Source organism: Miscanthus floridulus, chromosome 18, assembly GCF_019320115.1.
Source record: "Miscanthus floridulus cultivar M001 chromosome 18, ASM1932011v1, whole genome shotgun sequence".
Taxonomy (NCBI): Eukaryota; Viridiplantae; Streptophyta; class Magnoliopsida; order Poales; family Poaceae; genus Miscanthus; species Miscanthus floridulus.
Genome location: NC_089597.1, coordinates 129,770,269 through 129,787,053, shown reverse-complemented (window position 1 = coordinate 129,787,053; position 16,785 = coordinate 129,770,269). Strand labels below are relative to the sequence as shown.

The following is a 16,785-nucleotide window of genomic DNA, read 5'->3' as shown; positions in this document are numbered from 1 at the left end:
AACACGGCTTGCAGGGTCTAGCACGCAGGCCACAAAAACTACGTTTCAAGCTAGATGGGCCTACTGAACAAGTCAAAAACAGACTCCCCCAACCCCCTAGCTCCATCTGCTGTGATTGTTCTTCAAGGTATCAGAGGATTACTAGTTCATGAGTTTTAAACGAGAGAAAAGAAGACCATATACTGATTCAAAAAAAAAAGGATCAGTTGCTTGGTCACCACTCAGCCAGCTCATCCAGACATCGTTTGGATCATCGGCACACCCCTGCCCATACAGACTAGAGACTAGTCAGATCCATAGATAGGCCCATATATTCCATAGCTATGCATATAGCTGAATTCAGACTTCGGAGTTCAGAAGAGCACATGGACAGAGTTTAGGACAAGAAAATATGAACAGATGACAGAGAGACAGAACTGCTGGGCAAAATTGCATGATATAATGGTATGAACAGCAAGTGCTTACACCTGCATATTGTAATTGTGGCTCATTATAATCTGGTCTTACACAAGCAAGACGTGTGTGCCAAAGAACAATCTGGTCTTCCTGTGTCAAAAGCATAACTGGAGATACATACGCTAGCTGTGCCTAACAACGAATCTGACCAAGTTCAGGACGGTCACTTCTGCTTCTTAGATTTCTTCGGTGGGTTGTTGACAAGCGCCTCACCCTCGCCGTCAGACTCGCCCTCAACCGACTCATCAGGGACATCGTTTGGAGCATTGTGCTTGGCGATGTATTCCTTGAGGATCGCCATGCTCTTCTCCTTCATTGCGGCCAGCTGCTCCGACAGGATACCGGACTCGGGGCTGATAGCAAACGATTCAGATCCAAGAACCAGGTTTGCTTTTACTCTTGAACCAAGACTCGACGTCGCAGCACCTGGCTGGCCGTCCATCGCTGTGTTGTGTTCTGCAGGCAAAAAGATTGGGAAGGAAAGGAAGGCAAAAACAGTGTTAACTGGAGGTTAAAGTGAATGAAATGAATCGTCATTCGCAACAGGAGCGATGTATCAAGGACAAGCAGGAACAAAGCGTAAACACACACGAAAGGCAGATGTCTTATATTAACATGAAATCTAGACAAGGAGGCGCAATGAAGTCATCGATGTGAAATTGTAGCTCTCACAGGCTTTAGCAAGTTGCTATGCGTCGCTAAAACTTGACAAGGGTAGGCAGGTCCAGAATTTTGAGGCTGGATATTTGAATTGCGAAGGGCCATCTTTTATTTTCACAACCTTAATATCTGGCTTTTTTATTTTTGGAAACGGTCGAGATGTGCCGAACTTGTATTGATGATATCAATATAGTTGTATTGTATAATATACAGCAGATATAACACATACTAATGCATTCTTCCATAGATGCTTAGAACTGAGTATAACTTGAAAATTGTTTATAACATATAAAAAGTACCAATTGTTCAGCGTATTAAAGTTCCAACATGCGAAATAAGTAGACCATGTGATAAACAGCCTAAGTAATGATCAGTGCTGGTGGTTCTATTTCACTACTTGCAATCATTAATATATTAAATGGAAAATTGGTAAGACAACTGAACAAATTTTGACTTACATATTGAATTTCACAGTTCAGTAGCCCCTCGGTCTGTCGGTCAGTGGCCCTGCACGCTGCAGTGGCAGCTCGCGCGACGGGCCACGGCGGGCGCGGTGCGGCCACCGCCTCGCGCCGACGGCCGACGCGCCGCCCGCCGGAATCCGCTGTCCGCCGACAGCCGCCGCTTAGGGTTTGTGGAAAAAACGAGAGGGAGAACAGAGGAGCGCTGCGTCCGATGTCCCGATGCTCGGGTGTGAATCGTGCGACTGTTCCTGATGGAGTGATGGCTGGTTGAAGTTAAGTTGGGCCAAGCCTTGTTGGGCCGTCCATTAGAGAGGGAAAGGATATATGTTTTTTCGGCTGGATTCATTACAAAAGTATTTATTTTGGGCTTCAGTTATTGGGCTTCCACGTAGAGCTTCATGGCAATTACCGAGCGGAAGAAAACTGAGGTCACGATACGTACATGGTCATTTTACTTATGTAATTTTGTGGTGACTTTAATAGATCTGCTATATGGTTATTGGTTAATTGCCATGTGTGTTTTGCTCATGGTCATGGTCGTTTGATGATGTCTCTACGCTAGACGGCCGGATGGAGGTGCAGCCGTGCAGTAAGCAGGCAAGGAGTGGACGCCCGGCCGGCCGGCCGGTGGATAAGCATAAGCATGGAATGGTGGTGTTGTGGCCTGTGGGCTAGCATCCACCCAGCAGGCCATGATTCGGTCCTCCGCTCAGCTTGCTTTGGAACATGTTCGCGGCACCACTGCACAAACGCACTCCACGGTAAATTCGTTTCAGGTTTTGAGTAGTGGAACGTATCATCAGCACGAGTGCAGATGCAGAGGCCTAACAAAGTGAAAGTGTTTGCCAGCAGAGCAGCAAGAGACATCATTTTGGGAAGGAGCTAACACCTGCATCTATTCTCGTCTCTCCCACGCCCACGGGCAGCTCCAATAAATCAACCGGTCGGCCAATTTCCCCTTCCTCCACGCAGCTAGCACTGAAAGTGTGCCTGCAGCTTTGCAAATTCGCAATGGATGGACGACGCTTTTCTTCCATTTGTTTAAACAACAACGAAGCTCCATCCAAAGCTACATTTGTCACTTATGCGATTCGATTCTTCTTTTTATATCCCCCACCAGAACTGCCATTGTTTAGTGCTTGACTTGTGCCAAAGGCCAAAGCAAAGAGACTTGAGAGCAACAAAAGGTGCCCAGGCTTTGCTGCAACAAACAGACAAACAAAGTAGCTGCAGCCATGCCATGCATTCAGGTTAGTCGTAGCGGCACATGGATGGCAATGAGAGAGAGGTAGCCTTTCTGTCCATCGCCCGCGGATCATCATGCTCAAAGAGGATCATTATTTGTTAGTAGTATACTCCTATTAATTAAAGGGGAACTGTAATGGAGGGCAGGAGGAAGTGGGAGACGAATGTTCTTTCAGGTTAATATTCGTCTTAATGCGGTATCTAAGATTCTGTTAACATTTGGTCAATTTACGACTTATATTAATCCATAAATACGACTTAAACAATAGTAACAGTACCACTAACTATACTATAACACCATCACTACTGCAGATAGTATTTAACAGTGCAGCAACCAAGTACGCTAAAAATGCTAACAGAATAGCATATGAACAATAGCGCACAGTGGGAATAGATTTATACCCTAGGGTGGGACTGCCGGTACCCGCGGACAGTGAGCCACCATCTTCTCCGTCGTTGGTGTTGGTGTGGCCACCAGTCCTCGTGTCCACCATGTTGCAGAGGAGGCGCGCCGGGAGACTTCTGCAGGTGCGGTGTCGAAGCAGTAGCACGGGAAGCTCCTGCAGGTGTGGTGTCGGAGCAGTAGAACGAGACTCTCCCGTCAGGAAGCAGAAGCCCCCGAACAGGAAACTGCAGACGGGGTAGCAGTCGCACCGGGAAGCCGGCGCTCCCCAAAAACTTGATTCCCCGGCTACCCGTGCAGGTACGCTTGACGGGGGAAGTTCCGGAGGCCTGCTACCGAAGCTCCCTGTGCGCTCCGGTCGGAGATACAAACGAACAGCTCAGCGCTCAGATGTTGCGGAGAGGAGGAAGAGGAAGAGTCGGGTCTCACGCGCCGGAATAGGGGCGCCCCCCCTCCCATTATAGCCGCGCAATTCCCCATCTGTCCGTTAGGCCCTGTCGGAGGAATGAACCTGGACAGGGTGGTTGGGCGTTGGGAGTTGACTGCGGCGGCTAGGGTTTCGGTTGGGCCAAGCGACAAAACCAGGCCAAACCAAACCAGGCCACGGCCCACGGCCCACGCCCGGCCCGACGCGAGCGGGCGGCACGGCTCGGCGGCGGCGCGCGCGTGTGGCCTCCCGGTTTTCTCTCTCAACTTGTCTATGTGAGAGTACTAAGACTCACTATTTAAGTTGATAACCTTTTTAGTGAATTTCTCATATGGTACTAATCACTTTTCCACTTAACAATAATTATGGGCCTTTGAAGTTTATTTGATTAATTAGAATAAATAATGGGCCTGGCCCAAATTAATCTAACAATCCCCACTAAACTTCAGAAGTCCACTGTTAATGTCTTCAGTTCTGAGCTTGTTTGATATACCAGTGTTTCGATGAAGACTGTTAAGTTGAACATCCATCTAGAAAAGGAGTTTACACTCATTTACAACTGACCAATGGACTATGCCTTGAATTGACAGTTTTGTGCAAAGTGAGGCTCACTCGATTCCTTTACTGATACTAGGCTGCCTGTAGCATCCCCTCTGGTTGGAGCATATAAGTCATACTCCTGGCCTATTCATGAGTATCTAGAGATCACCCAAATCTCATAGATTGCGACTAGCAATCGAACTCACATAGGTGTGTTCCTTTAAGATGCCCTGTAGGCCGACATCTTTGCTTCTCATTAAGCCACTCGGATCACATTGAGGTATTTACCAACCTGCCATACAAATAGGAAGAGAAGTGCATTACTCAAGAAATTGACCTTTATTAAAAAGGGTCTCTTCCCTCAGTCTACCCATAGCTTGTTTCACCATCCTAATTCACGGGATCTCCGATCACATAGGACAGGTTGCCACCACGATAGAACTTCATGTGGGTCTCAGTCCCATCTCACTCGATGCACTATCTATCACATTACGCGATAGTCCCTTAGTAAATTGATCTGCCAGATTTTTAGACGTATGGATATAGTCTAATGCTATTACTCCAGAGTTTCTCAATTTTCTGACAGATTTTAACCGCCGCTTTACATGCCATGTTGTCCTTTGAACTGTTTATCTTGACAATTACTGTTTGGTTATCACAGTTCATAGAAATTGCGGGCACATGTTTTTCGACCACCGGCAAATCCATAAGGAGCTCACGGAGCCATTCAGCCTCAACAGTAGCGGTATCAAGTGCTGCAAGTTCTGCTTCCATTGTTGACCTTGTTAAGATGGTCTGCTTGCAAGACTTCCAGGAAACAGCGCCACCTCCAAGTGTGAATGTATATCCACTTGTGGCTTTTAACTCATCAGCATCAGATATCCAATTTGCATCACAATAGCCCTCGAGTACCTTCGGGTACCCAGTATAGTGAATGCCAAAGCTCGACGTTCCCTTTAGATAGCGCAATATTCTTTCAAGAGCACACCAGTGATCATCTTCCGGATTTGAAACAAACCGGCTTAATTTGCTCATAGCAAATGAGATGTCAGGCCTCGTTGCACTAGCCAAGTACATTAGCGAGCCGATGATTTGGGAGTATCTCAACTGATCCCTCATTATTCTTCGGTTCTTTCTCAGGATCACGCTTGGATCATAGGGAGTGGACACGGGCTTGCAATCACTATAACCAAAGCGACTCAGTATCTTTTCCACATAGTGAGTTTGTACAAGTGTTACCCCACCATTTTCTCCCCTTAGTAGTTTGATATTTAGTATCACATCAGCCACTCCCAAATCTTTCATGTCAAAGCTCTTTGACAGAAAGTCCTTGACTTCCTCAATCACATTGAGGCTTGTCCCAAAGATTAGTATGTCATCCACATACAAGCACAGGATTACTCCTTCTCCCCCACCATAGCGGTAGTACACACATTTGTCGGCTTCATTCACAACAAGGCCAGCAGATGTCATAGTTTTATCAAATTTTTTATGCCATTGCTTAGGTGCTTATTTTAGGCCATACAAAGACTTCAATAATTTACACACCTTTCCTTCTTGACCTTCTACTACGAAGCCATCAGGCTGATCCATGTAGATCTCCTCATCTAGCTCCCCATTTAGGAAAGCCGTCTTAACATCCATCTGATGAACGAAAAGACCATGAGACGTAGCCAGGGCAAGCAGTACTCGGATTGTGGTCAATTGGGCCACTGGTGAATAAGTATCAAAGAAGTCCTCGCCTTCTTTCTGGGTATAACCCTTAGCCACAAGCCTTGCCTTATACTTTTCAATCATACCATCAGGCCTAAGCTTTTTCTTGAACACCCATTTACATCCTACAGGCTTGCACCCGTAAGGATGATCAACAATCTCCCAAGTTCCATTGGTCATAATTGAATCTATCTCACTTCGCACTGCTTCCTTCCAGTAGTCAGCGTCGAGAGAGGAAAATGCCTCAGCAATGGTGCTTGGAGTGTCATTGAAGGGTCGAGATGGCGACTAGAGGGGGGGTGAATAGTCTTTTCTAAAATTAATCGCGTCGGTTAACCGATACAAATGCAGAATTAAAACTATCGGTCTAGCCAAGACTATACCCCACTATATATGTTCACTAGCACTTTGCAAAGATAACAATTATGCAACAAAGGTGCCGGGCTAGTTAGAGCTCTCCTAAACAATTCTAGGAGCAAGGTTACACAAACCTATGCCACTAGTATTTTAAGCAACAAGGGAGCTCCTACACATGCTAGTAAGCAAAAGCTCAAAGCTAACGATGCTCACTAGCAATGCTCAATAACAAGGCAACCAATGCCTAATTAGAGAGCGCAAATACTTAGCTACACAAACTAAGCAATGTGACTAACAAGGTTACTAAAACCAAATTAGCCACGCAAGGGAGCTACTTCTATGCTACATAAGCAAGAAGGTAATTAGCAAGCTACACAAGCTATCTAATTACAAGAGCAACTACACAAGCTTAATATGTATAAAAGTAAATGCAAGCTTGTATAATGGGGATACAAACCAACGAGAAGAACAAGGTTGACACGATGATTTTTCTCCTGAGGTTCACGTGTTTGCCAACACGCTAGTCCCCGTTGTGTCGACCGCTCACTTGGTGGTTCGGCGGCTAATTAGCATCACCCGCTAAGCCCGCACATCGGACACCGCAAGAACCTACCCCTTGAGTGAGGGTAGCTTAATAACACGCTTTACTAGAGTTGCTCTTCGTGGCTCCCGCGGGCGCGAGCACAATGCCCCTCACAAGCACTTCTCCGGAGCACCGCACAAGCTTCTTGTGCGCTTCGACGGAGACCACCACCAAGCCGTCTAGGAGGTGGCAACCTCCAAGAGTAACAAGCACCACCGGCTTGCAACTCGATCACCTAGTGCCACTCGATGCAACCTCACGATGCAATCGCACTAGAATCGCTCACTCACACAATCGAATGATCACTATCAAGTATATGTGTGATGGAGGGCCCCTAAGCACTCACAAGCATGGACACTAAGTCCCTCAAGGTGCTCCACACCAGCCATGGCCGAGGGCCACTTCTATTTATAGCCCTAAGGGCTAAACTAGCTGTTACCCCTTCACTGAGCAACGGTCGAGCCGACCGGACGCTCCGGTCGTGTTGACCGGACGCTGGACCTCAGCGTCCGGTCGCTCGCAGACGACCACGTGTCCCGGTTCCAACGGTCACTTGACTTGACCGGACGCAGCAGCTTCAACTGACCGGACGCTGGACCCTCAGCGTCCGGTCGTTTCCAGTAAGCTCCCGAGCATGACCAGACGCGTCCGGTCGAACGCGATCGGACGCAGCCAGCGTCTGGTCACACTCTAGCTTCTGCGTCACCATACGTCAGCCAGACCGAACGCAGCCTGCCAGCGTCCGGTGCATACAGATCCAGCGTCCAGTCAGTTGACCGACGCCAGCATCTTCACGACCAACTCGTTTTTACTTCTAACTTCTTCACCCTTGCTCCAATGTGCTAACCACCAAGAATTTGCATCCGACGCAATAGAAAATAGGTATTCCATTTTCCCGAAACCCAAACCCATCTTAACCCTGCAAACACCACCTCCTTTGTAAATGTGCCAACACCACCAAGTGTACACCACCATGTGTATGTGTGTTAGCATTTTCACAATTATTTCCCAAAGGATGTTAGCCACTCAACTTGCCACGTCACTCGATCCTAGCGACAATGCAAAGTTAGATCACTCGAGTGGCACTAGATGACCGATATGCAAACAAGTTTGCCCCTCTTGATAGTACGGCTATCTATTCTAAACCCGGTCATAAACTTCTCTACACACCTATGACCGGTGAAATGAAATGCCCTAGGTTATACCTTTGCCTTGCGCATTCCATTCCATCTCCTTCAATATCGATGCAACACATGCACCAACACGATCAACAATGATATGATCCACTTCATATCATCACATGATCATATTGGTTCATTGATCTTGACTCTACTTGCTCTTCACCGTTGCCATCATCCATCGGTGCCAAGTCTTGCTCAAGCTTCACCACCACGCGGTCCATCACTCCAAAGCCTTCGACTTGCCCTTCATGCTTGCAACCGGTCCATCAAGCCAAGTCTTGTCTTGATTTTCTCTACCTTGATCACATGACTCAATGTCATGTCTCATGTGCATTTAAGCTCCTTCATCATCACATGTGTGAGCTTTGCAACATCTCCAAGCCATTTTCACCTTCATGGCATATGTTGCTCACACACATGTACCTGTGGACTAATCATCTATGTATCTCACATAAACACAATTAGTCCGCCTAAGTTGTCACTCAATTACCAAAACCAAACAAGGACCTTTCAGTCATCCATGAGGTATATAGTGAAATCATCACCAAAAGACTTTACAGTCCTCTGTCTCTTACTCTTTCGAGTAGCTCCACTATTATCCTCCTCAGGATTCTCAACACATGTTTGTTCAAGATGTTCTGTTGGCACCACGGGGGAATCAACAAGTTTTTGACTAGATGTGCTAGGTTCATTTCCTCTCATAGGAAATTCATTCTCAAAGAATGTAGCATCTCTGGACTCAATCACTGCACCAACACGCATGTCAGGTACTCCAGAGCTTACAACTAGGAATCTATAGCCGATGCTGTGTAAAGCGTAACCGAGGAACACACAATCTATAGTTTTTGGTCCAAGTTTGCGCTTTTTAATGATTGGCACATTCACCTTGGCCAAGCATCCCCAAGTGCGTAGGTATGAGAGAGTCAACCTTTTCTTTTCCCATTCCTCGAATGGTGTTACTTCTTTATTCTTTGTAGGAACTCTATTCAGGACATGACATGCCATCAATATAGCCTCACCCCACCATTCGTTCGAAAGTCCCGCAGTGTCTAACATGGCGTTAACCAAATCAGTTAGAGTGCGATTCTTTCGTTCGGCAATCCCATTGGATTGGGGGGAGTATGGAGGCGTCCTCTCATGAATAATTCCATGTTCCTTGCAGAATGAATCAAACTCATGTGAAAAGTATTCTCCCCCACGATCAGACCTCAACCGTTTGATTTTTCTTTCTAATTGGTTCTCTACTTTAGCTTTATAGATTTTAAAATAATGCATTGCTTCATCCTTTGTTTTTAGCAAGTACACATAGCAAAATCTAGTGCTATCATCAATAATAGTCATGAAATATTTCTTTCCTCCTTTGGTCAACACACCATTCATCTCGCACAGATCAGAATGAATGAGATCTAGTGGTGCCAAATTTCTCGCCTCTTTCACAGCCTTGTGAGGCTTGCGAGGTTGCTTCGCTAGAACACAAGCATGGCACTTAGACCCTTTGACCAGATCGATTTTAGGGATTAATTTTAAACTAGCTAAGCGTGTCATACAACCAACATTGATGTGAAAGAGTCGGGAATGCCAAACATTAGACTCATCATCATTTCTCACATGGTTCACAATTTTATCACAAGAATCCATCAAAGAGAAGCGGAATAAGCCTCCGCTTTCATAGCCTTTTCCAACAAAGGTTCCATACTTGGATACAACACATTTATTGGACTCAAATACAAGTCTAAAGCCATCTCTACATAATAGAGATCCATTAACGAGACTCTTCTTGATGGAGGGGACATGCTGCACGTTCTTTAGCTGCACGATCTTTCCCGAAGTAAACTTCAGATTGATCGTACCAACACCAAGTATAGCAGCATGCGTACTGTTTCCCATCAGCAAGGAGCAACCTCTTTGTTCCTGATAAGAAGAAAATAAAGAAATATCAGAACAAACATGAATGTTAGCACCCGTGTCAACCCACCACTCAGGCGAGAGACAAACTAAAAAAACTGTAGGTAGATGATTACCGTACCCAGATCCTCCAGATTCGCTAACAACCATGTTTGCGGACTTCTTCTGTTTGTCCTTGCGGTCAGGGCACTCTTTTGCCCAATGGTCAGATGCACCGCAGACAAAGCAAAGGCCCTTTTCTTTTTCCTTGCCCTTCTTAAAAGTTGCAGCTTTAGGCTTGACTGCAGGCTTGTTTTTCTTCTTCCTCTGTGCGGTATGAAAGTTCTTCTTTTGCACCAGATTGGCGCTAGAACTTTCCTCATGCGCTTTCTTGCCATGAGTGTCCTTTGCCCTAGCATTCTCCTCCACACCAAGAGTAGCAATAAGATCAGTCACACTGAACACTTGCCTCCTGTGCTTTAGAGTAGTGGCAAAGCTCGACCAAGTAGGTGGCAGCTTAGCGATGATACCACCGGCCATAAACTTGTCAGCCAACTCACACTCATTGTTCTGGAGTTCCTTTGCCAGCATCTGTATCTCATGAGCCTGTTCTACTACAAATCGGTCATCGACCATCTTGTAGTCATAGAACTTCTCCATGATGTACAACTCAGTGCTAGCATCGACAACACCGAACTTGGCCTTAAGTGCATCCCACATGTCCTTGCCAGTGTCCATATCCATGTACACTTGCACCATGCTTTCAGCTAATATGCTGATGAGACCCCCATTGAACAAGTTATCTGCCTCATTGAACTTAATCTCCTCATCGTGAGAGAAAGGAGGTTCAATGCGCTTTCCCTTGATCACATGCTCACAACGCATACTAGTGAACCACAGCTTGGAGCGGACACGCCACACTTTATAGTTGGATCCATCATCTTTCAATGGTGGTGGTTTTAGTGACGCAGCAAAACTAGCAGCCGAAAATGACCTATCAAGTTTTTGGATTGTTGAACATTTGGTCAATTTATGACTTATATTAATCCATAAATACGACTTAAACAATAGTAACAGTACCACTAACCATACTATAACACCACAACTACTGCATATAGTATTTAACAGTGCAGCAACCAAGTACGCTAAAAATGCTAACAGAATAGCATATGAACAATAGCGCACAGTGGGAATAGATTTATACCCTAGGGTGGGACTGCCGGTACCCGCGGACAGTGAGCCACCATCTTCTCCGTCGTTGGTGTTGGTGCGGCCACCAGTCCTTCTCGTGTCCACCATGTTGCAGAGGAGGTCGCGCCGGGAGACTCCTGCACAGTGGCACAGGAAGCTCCGAGGAGGTCGCGCCGGGAGACTCCTGCAGGTGCGGTGTCGAAGCAGTAGCACGGGAAGCTCCTGCAGGTGCGGTGTCGGAGCAGTAGAACGAGACTCTCCCGTCAGGAAGCAGAAGCCCCCAAACAGGAAACTGCAGACGGGGTTGCAGTCGCACCGGGAAGCGGGCGCTCCCCAAAAACTTGATTCCCCGCCTACCCGTGCAGGTACGCTTGACGGGGGAAGTTCCGGAGACCTGCTACCGAAGCTCCCTGTGCGCGCAGGGAACTCCGATCGGAGATGCAAACGAACAGCTCAGCGCTCAGATGTTGCGGAGAGGAGGAAGAGGAAGAGTCGGGTCTCGCGCGCCGGAATAGGGGCCCCCCTCCCATTATAGCCGCGCAGTTCCCCATCTGTCCGTTAGGCCCTGTCGGGGGAATGAACCTGGACAGGGTGGTTGGGCGTTGGGAGTTGGCTGCGGCGGCTAGGGTTTCGGTTGAGCCAAGCGACAAAACTAGGCCAAACCAAACCAAACCAGGCCACGGCCCAGCCCGACGCGTCGCGCGCGTGTGGCCTCCCGGTTCTCCCTCTCAACTTCCGCGCGCGTGTGGCCTCCCGGTTCTCCCTCTCAACTTGTCTATGTGAGAGTCCTAAGACTCACTATTTAAGTTGATAACCTTTTTAGTGAATTTCCCATATGGTACTAATCACTTTTTCACTTAACAATAATTATGGACCTTTAAAGTTTATTTGATTAATTAAAATAAATAATGTGCCTGGCCCAAATTAATCTAGCAGATTCTAGGGCAGAAGCAGTAGTATTTTCTTTTCGAGATGCAAAATGCTTTGCTGCTTCAGCTATATGTATGTATATATATTATTTGCTTGCTTGCATGTCGTGATTAAACCTAACCTGACTGTGAGTGAGTGAGTGAGATCGATTCGTAGCCTGTTCGTTTGGCTGTGGCTTGTCGTAAACAATCGTAAATTTCTAGCCAGAACAGTATTTTTCTCTCACATAAACCAATCAGCAATACTTCTTTATGAATCAGCAATGATACGAACCAGCCAACCGAACAGACTGTCGATCCATGGACGAGTGCGCGCATTATTATTGTAGTAGTAGTAGTAACAAGCTGCCTCTCTTTTGAACGTTCAACTGCTAATATGCAGGTGACAGTGACACGCACGGCACGGGTGTGGATTCTTGTAGTAGTTTCTAATTCCCATTACTCTCTGCCTGAAATTTGGTAGGCTATATATAGCATTGTCCGGCCTGGCTCGCATTCCTCCACTACTAGACAAATCCGATATTGTTCCCTATTTGCTAGTTGGTACTAGGCACGAATGGAGATTGGAATGTAAGAGTGAAAGTACTAACATTTATGATTAATGATGCCAATTGAGTACTATTCAATTAATTATGAAGTATATTTTCGGAGTAAATAAAGTTGGAGACATAACTGTTAATATTAGGACTTGTTTGGCCGGGCTCCCGGCAGCTCCGGCTCCAGCTGACACCCAACGATGAGCACTGTAGCACCACTGTAGCAGCAGAGCTGTTTTTCACTCCTCACCTTTTTCCTCTCACTGTAGCGCGGATACCGTTCATGGAGCCAGTGAAGCTCCAATTCCTGGCTCCTCCGGCTCCGGTTCTGACATGCTACAGTGCGTGAACAGTGTAGGAGCCGAAGCCTCTGAGAGCCCGGCCAAACAAGTCCTTATTCATCGTAAACTTGATCAAAATTAAGCTAGTTTAAATTATACAAATCCTGTAGTTGTATCCTTTTATGAAGTAGGAAATAGTATAGTAGTGTGTGGTATCTTTAAGAAATGCAGAATAAGAGGCCGTTTGGATACGAGAATCGTTTCGGATTCTTAGGCACCGTTCGCTTCGCTGAAAAAATAAGCCGAAACACTGTTCCGGTTGTTTTTTTTAGAGAAAAATACTGTTTCGGCTAAAAAAATAAGTTGAAAAAGATGGATTATAAGAAAAGCAAACAGGCCTTACATGGAACCAATATGCGCCAAACAATCAAACGATGAAACATTTCAGCCTTACAGAAATGTTTCTCCTTTGCCTACGTACGTCTATGGCAGGAGGCAGGAGACCCACTCCGTGTCCCTGCACCCTGCCGTAGTAGCCGGCCGTAGCACACATGCATGCTGCGTGCATGGAGGTGGCGAACTGGCGGTGGCCGCCTGCCCGGGGCTGTTCCTGCTGCTGCAGCGGCGCTGCTGGTGCCTGGTACTCTGGTAGGAGTGGATGGATGGGAAAAGAAGACCTTTCATCGCTCTATCCCGGGTACCGTTAGTTCCCTCCCAATGCCAAATTTTTTCAAGATTCTCCGTCACATCGAATCTTTGGACGCATGCATAAAGTATTAAATATAAATAAAAAATAAAATTAATTACACAGTTTAGACGAAACCCACGAGACGAATCTTTTAAACCTAATTAGACTATGATTGGACACTAATGATCAAATAACAAGGAAAACTGCTACCGTATCATTTTATCAAATTTTTCCACCTCTAAACAGGCCCCTGTGCAGAGGCAGGCAGGGCACGGCTACCAAGGCAGATCTGTTGGAACCAACGGAGAGTGGACATGGAGGAGGGCGGGGGGGGGGGGGGCGCAGGAAGGAGAAAGAAAAAAAGTCTACAGGAGCTAAAGCAGGCAGCAGGCAGCGCCATCCCCTGCTTCGTCAAACTGTGCAGACGCCCATGTGCTCGCCAGAATGGCAGCAACTGATCGAGAGCATCCTGCTACGTCTTCCCTTCCCTTGTTCTTGCTAAGCAGCAGTTTCAGAAATACAGGAATACAGTAGAATAGAAATGCATACTATAAAGGAATGAAAAATACAGCAATTTACGGAGATACAGGAAAATTAGAAAGCAAAGGTCACGAGGTTTGAGTGGATTTTTTCCCCTACGATCCGAAAGGCCTGAATGTGAACGTTGAAATCCAAATCAAATCTGTGACTGTGAGGTGTGTGCTAGATGCATCATCAGCACTGGTGCAGCACCAGGCAGACTGGCAGTGGTAGTGTAGTGCTGCTCCAGTACGAACGGATATCAACGGAGCAACGACAGAATATATTTTCATAAATAAATCTTGGTTAAGACATAAATGTTAATACTAATTACTATAAATTTGATCAACGATTCTCATAATTACATTCTTTTTGGGACGTACGGAGTACATGCATGCAGATATGCAGCAGTCGCGCCCTTGCCGGTTCGTGGTCACGTTTGAGCCGATGCATGCACCCTTGCCTGCAGATATCCTTCATTGATCCTGCTACCTCGTCCTCCCTTTCCCATGTTCTTATTCAGCAGCATGATCCAGCACGGGTGGCACACTAGCACTGTCCTCGTGTTTGAGCTCCAGTATAAAATCTAAGGCCCTTTGGAGTGTACGGTAAGATTTTAGAAATACATGCATGATATATTGATATTAGGAATAGAATAGGAATGCATATATACAAAATGGAGGAATGAAAAATACAGAAATCTGTAGGACATGAGATTTGAGTGTGAGATCAAACGTGAAGAAAAGTCCCCTATGTTTTTGTTTTGCTTCACACAATTCCTGAGAACCAAAGGAAGTTACAGAAACTCAAACTTGAAGAAAAGTTCCCTATATTTGTACTATGTTGTTTTCCTACGATCCAAAAATCTGTGGCTGTGAGGTGGGCTGGGCTAGATGCATCACCACAGCAAGAGACTCGTACCAGTGTACAGTACCGTGGCACTAGTGATACTACTGCAACAGTACATGCATGCAGATATGCAGCCAGACCTGTGCGTGGTCACGTTTGAGAGAGGCCGACCAGGGTAGAGGACTGTCAGGAAGTGGGACCAGTCACGAGGCACCAGCCATTTTTTTTCTCTTCTAGTCTAGTCGTCACACGCGACACGAGAGAAAGAGATGCGGTAGCGACAGCACAAAGGCCATCGGAAATTTCCTTCTGATGATCTGATCCTTTCTGGAAAAGAAAAGAATGGAAATTTGCTGCCAATTCTGGGAATTCTCACATCCTCCTTTGGCACAGCCAGACGCCCAGACATTATGGTGTGACCTCAACCTGTTCCTGTTCCTGCTCCTGCATCTAGTTTTAGGACTTTCTTCGAGTGTAGTAGGAGTTACTTCATCCGTCAAATCTTTTTTTGCAAATATAGGACCCGTGCTGGTCAAGTTTGATTAAGTTTGGCTAAGTTTATAGTAAATATTATTGGCATTTACGTCTCCAAATAAATTTATTATGAAAATATATTTTATAACTAATCTAATGATACTAGTTTTGTATTATGAATATTAGTACTTTTTTATATAACTTTAGTCAAAGTACAAACCGTTTAACTTCTTGAAAAACGAAAATTGTATTCTTCTTTGGACGAAGTGAGGATATAAGAAATCGGATCATTTCACGGACAAAACATAGGGAAATTTTTTTTCCACGCTTGTAGTATCACTAGTGGATTGCGGGCGAGGGTAAACGATTCCAGATTGCTTCATGGTGGTGACAATAGCATGTAATGGTGGCAAGCATGATAGTCTTGATAGATTAAGTACAATGCAGGAAGCATAACTTTGATACGTCTTCTACCTGCATGCCCAGTTGGAATTGCTGCTGGATTGCATCTCTGATACTTTGATGGCCGATTGCATCGGTGGCTGACAGTGGAAGACTTGCTATCACTGCATTGTCAAAGACATTTGAGTTCTTGCTGTGGAGGTCTGTCCCGTTGATTATTGTCAGGTTTGGGTAATGGTAATTAGGCATCCTGTCGGTTGTGGCCTGTATATTTTTCAATTGAAGTTAAGGATTAATTTCAGCCACAGGTAAGGTGATGTATAAAAAAAATCATGTCAATATACAGGACCTAGTTGTGACCATAGAATTAAGAACGGAATCATTCATCAGTGTACTATTCTTACATTTAGTACCCTTTTTTGTGTAAAAGGAATCCTGACTATATTAACAACAGTTTATAAAGCTGTGAATCAGCACTGGCATACTGCTAGCTACTTTCGTTGGTTTAAATGGCACTGTCACATGTCAACACTAAGCATTACTAATTGTTTGCATGGATATGTCACTTTGTTTTTGTTTTCGTGATTCCTGAGTACGAAAGGATCAATGGTCCAAAATTTGAGCTGCCATTCAATGGATTGGCAAGCAGTGGGAGGGAGTAGGAGTATAGAGTTTTGCCGGATCTCACCTGCTGCTGTTGTGGATGGGCTGGTGGCTGTGCTATTAATTGAGTGGACTGTGAGTGAGAGGCAAAGTTTAAAAGAAGGGTAACAAAACGAGAGAAAAAACAGGAAAACATAGGTAAAAATTAACAAACTCATATTTGCTAAAAAGCAGTATGATGGACTGCGGACTTTAATGTAGCTGTCTCACCTGGTTCCATGATCCTTGTGATTCCATAGGTGTCAGAGGCCAAGTAGTGCAATTTTGCTGTTGCCTATATCTGGATGAGTGGGTTGATTAGCAGGAACTGGGTACAAAAATAATATGTTAGCTTAAATAT

At 45.6% G+C, this 16,785-nt stretch overlaps 1 protein-coding gene across 1 annotated transcript; it reads right to left on the bottom strand.

Annotated features, from left to right (window-relative positions):
- Positions 1-390: 390 nt before the first annotated feature.
- Positions 391-1,806, bottom strand: LOC136522098 (uncharacterized). The gene is made up of 2 exons (XM_066515882.1): positions 1,575-1,806; positions 391-912 (listed from the first exon to the last, which is right to left on the bottom strand). The coding sequence occupies exon 2, from the start codon at positions 896-898 to the stop codon at positions 620-622; it is 279 nt and encodes a 92-aa protein (XP_066371979.1). The 5' UTR covers positions 899-912; positions 1,575-1,806; the 3' UTR covers positions 391-619.
- Positions 1,807-16,785: the final 14,979 nt, after the last annotated feature.

Excerpts from the sequence above, each read along its gene's own strand:
- LOC136522098 (XM_066515882.1), bottom strand. The coding sequence starts at position 898 with ATGGACGGCCAGCCAGGTGCTGCGACGTCGAGTCTTGGTTCAAGAGTA.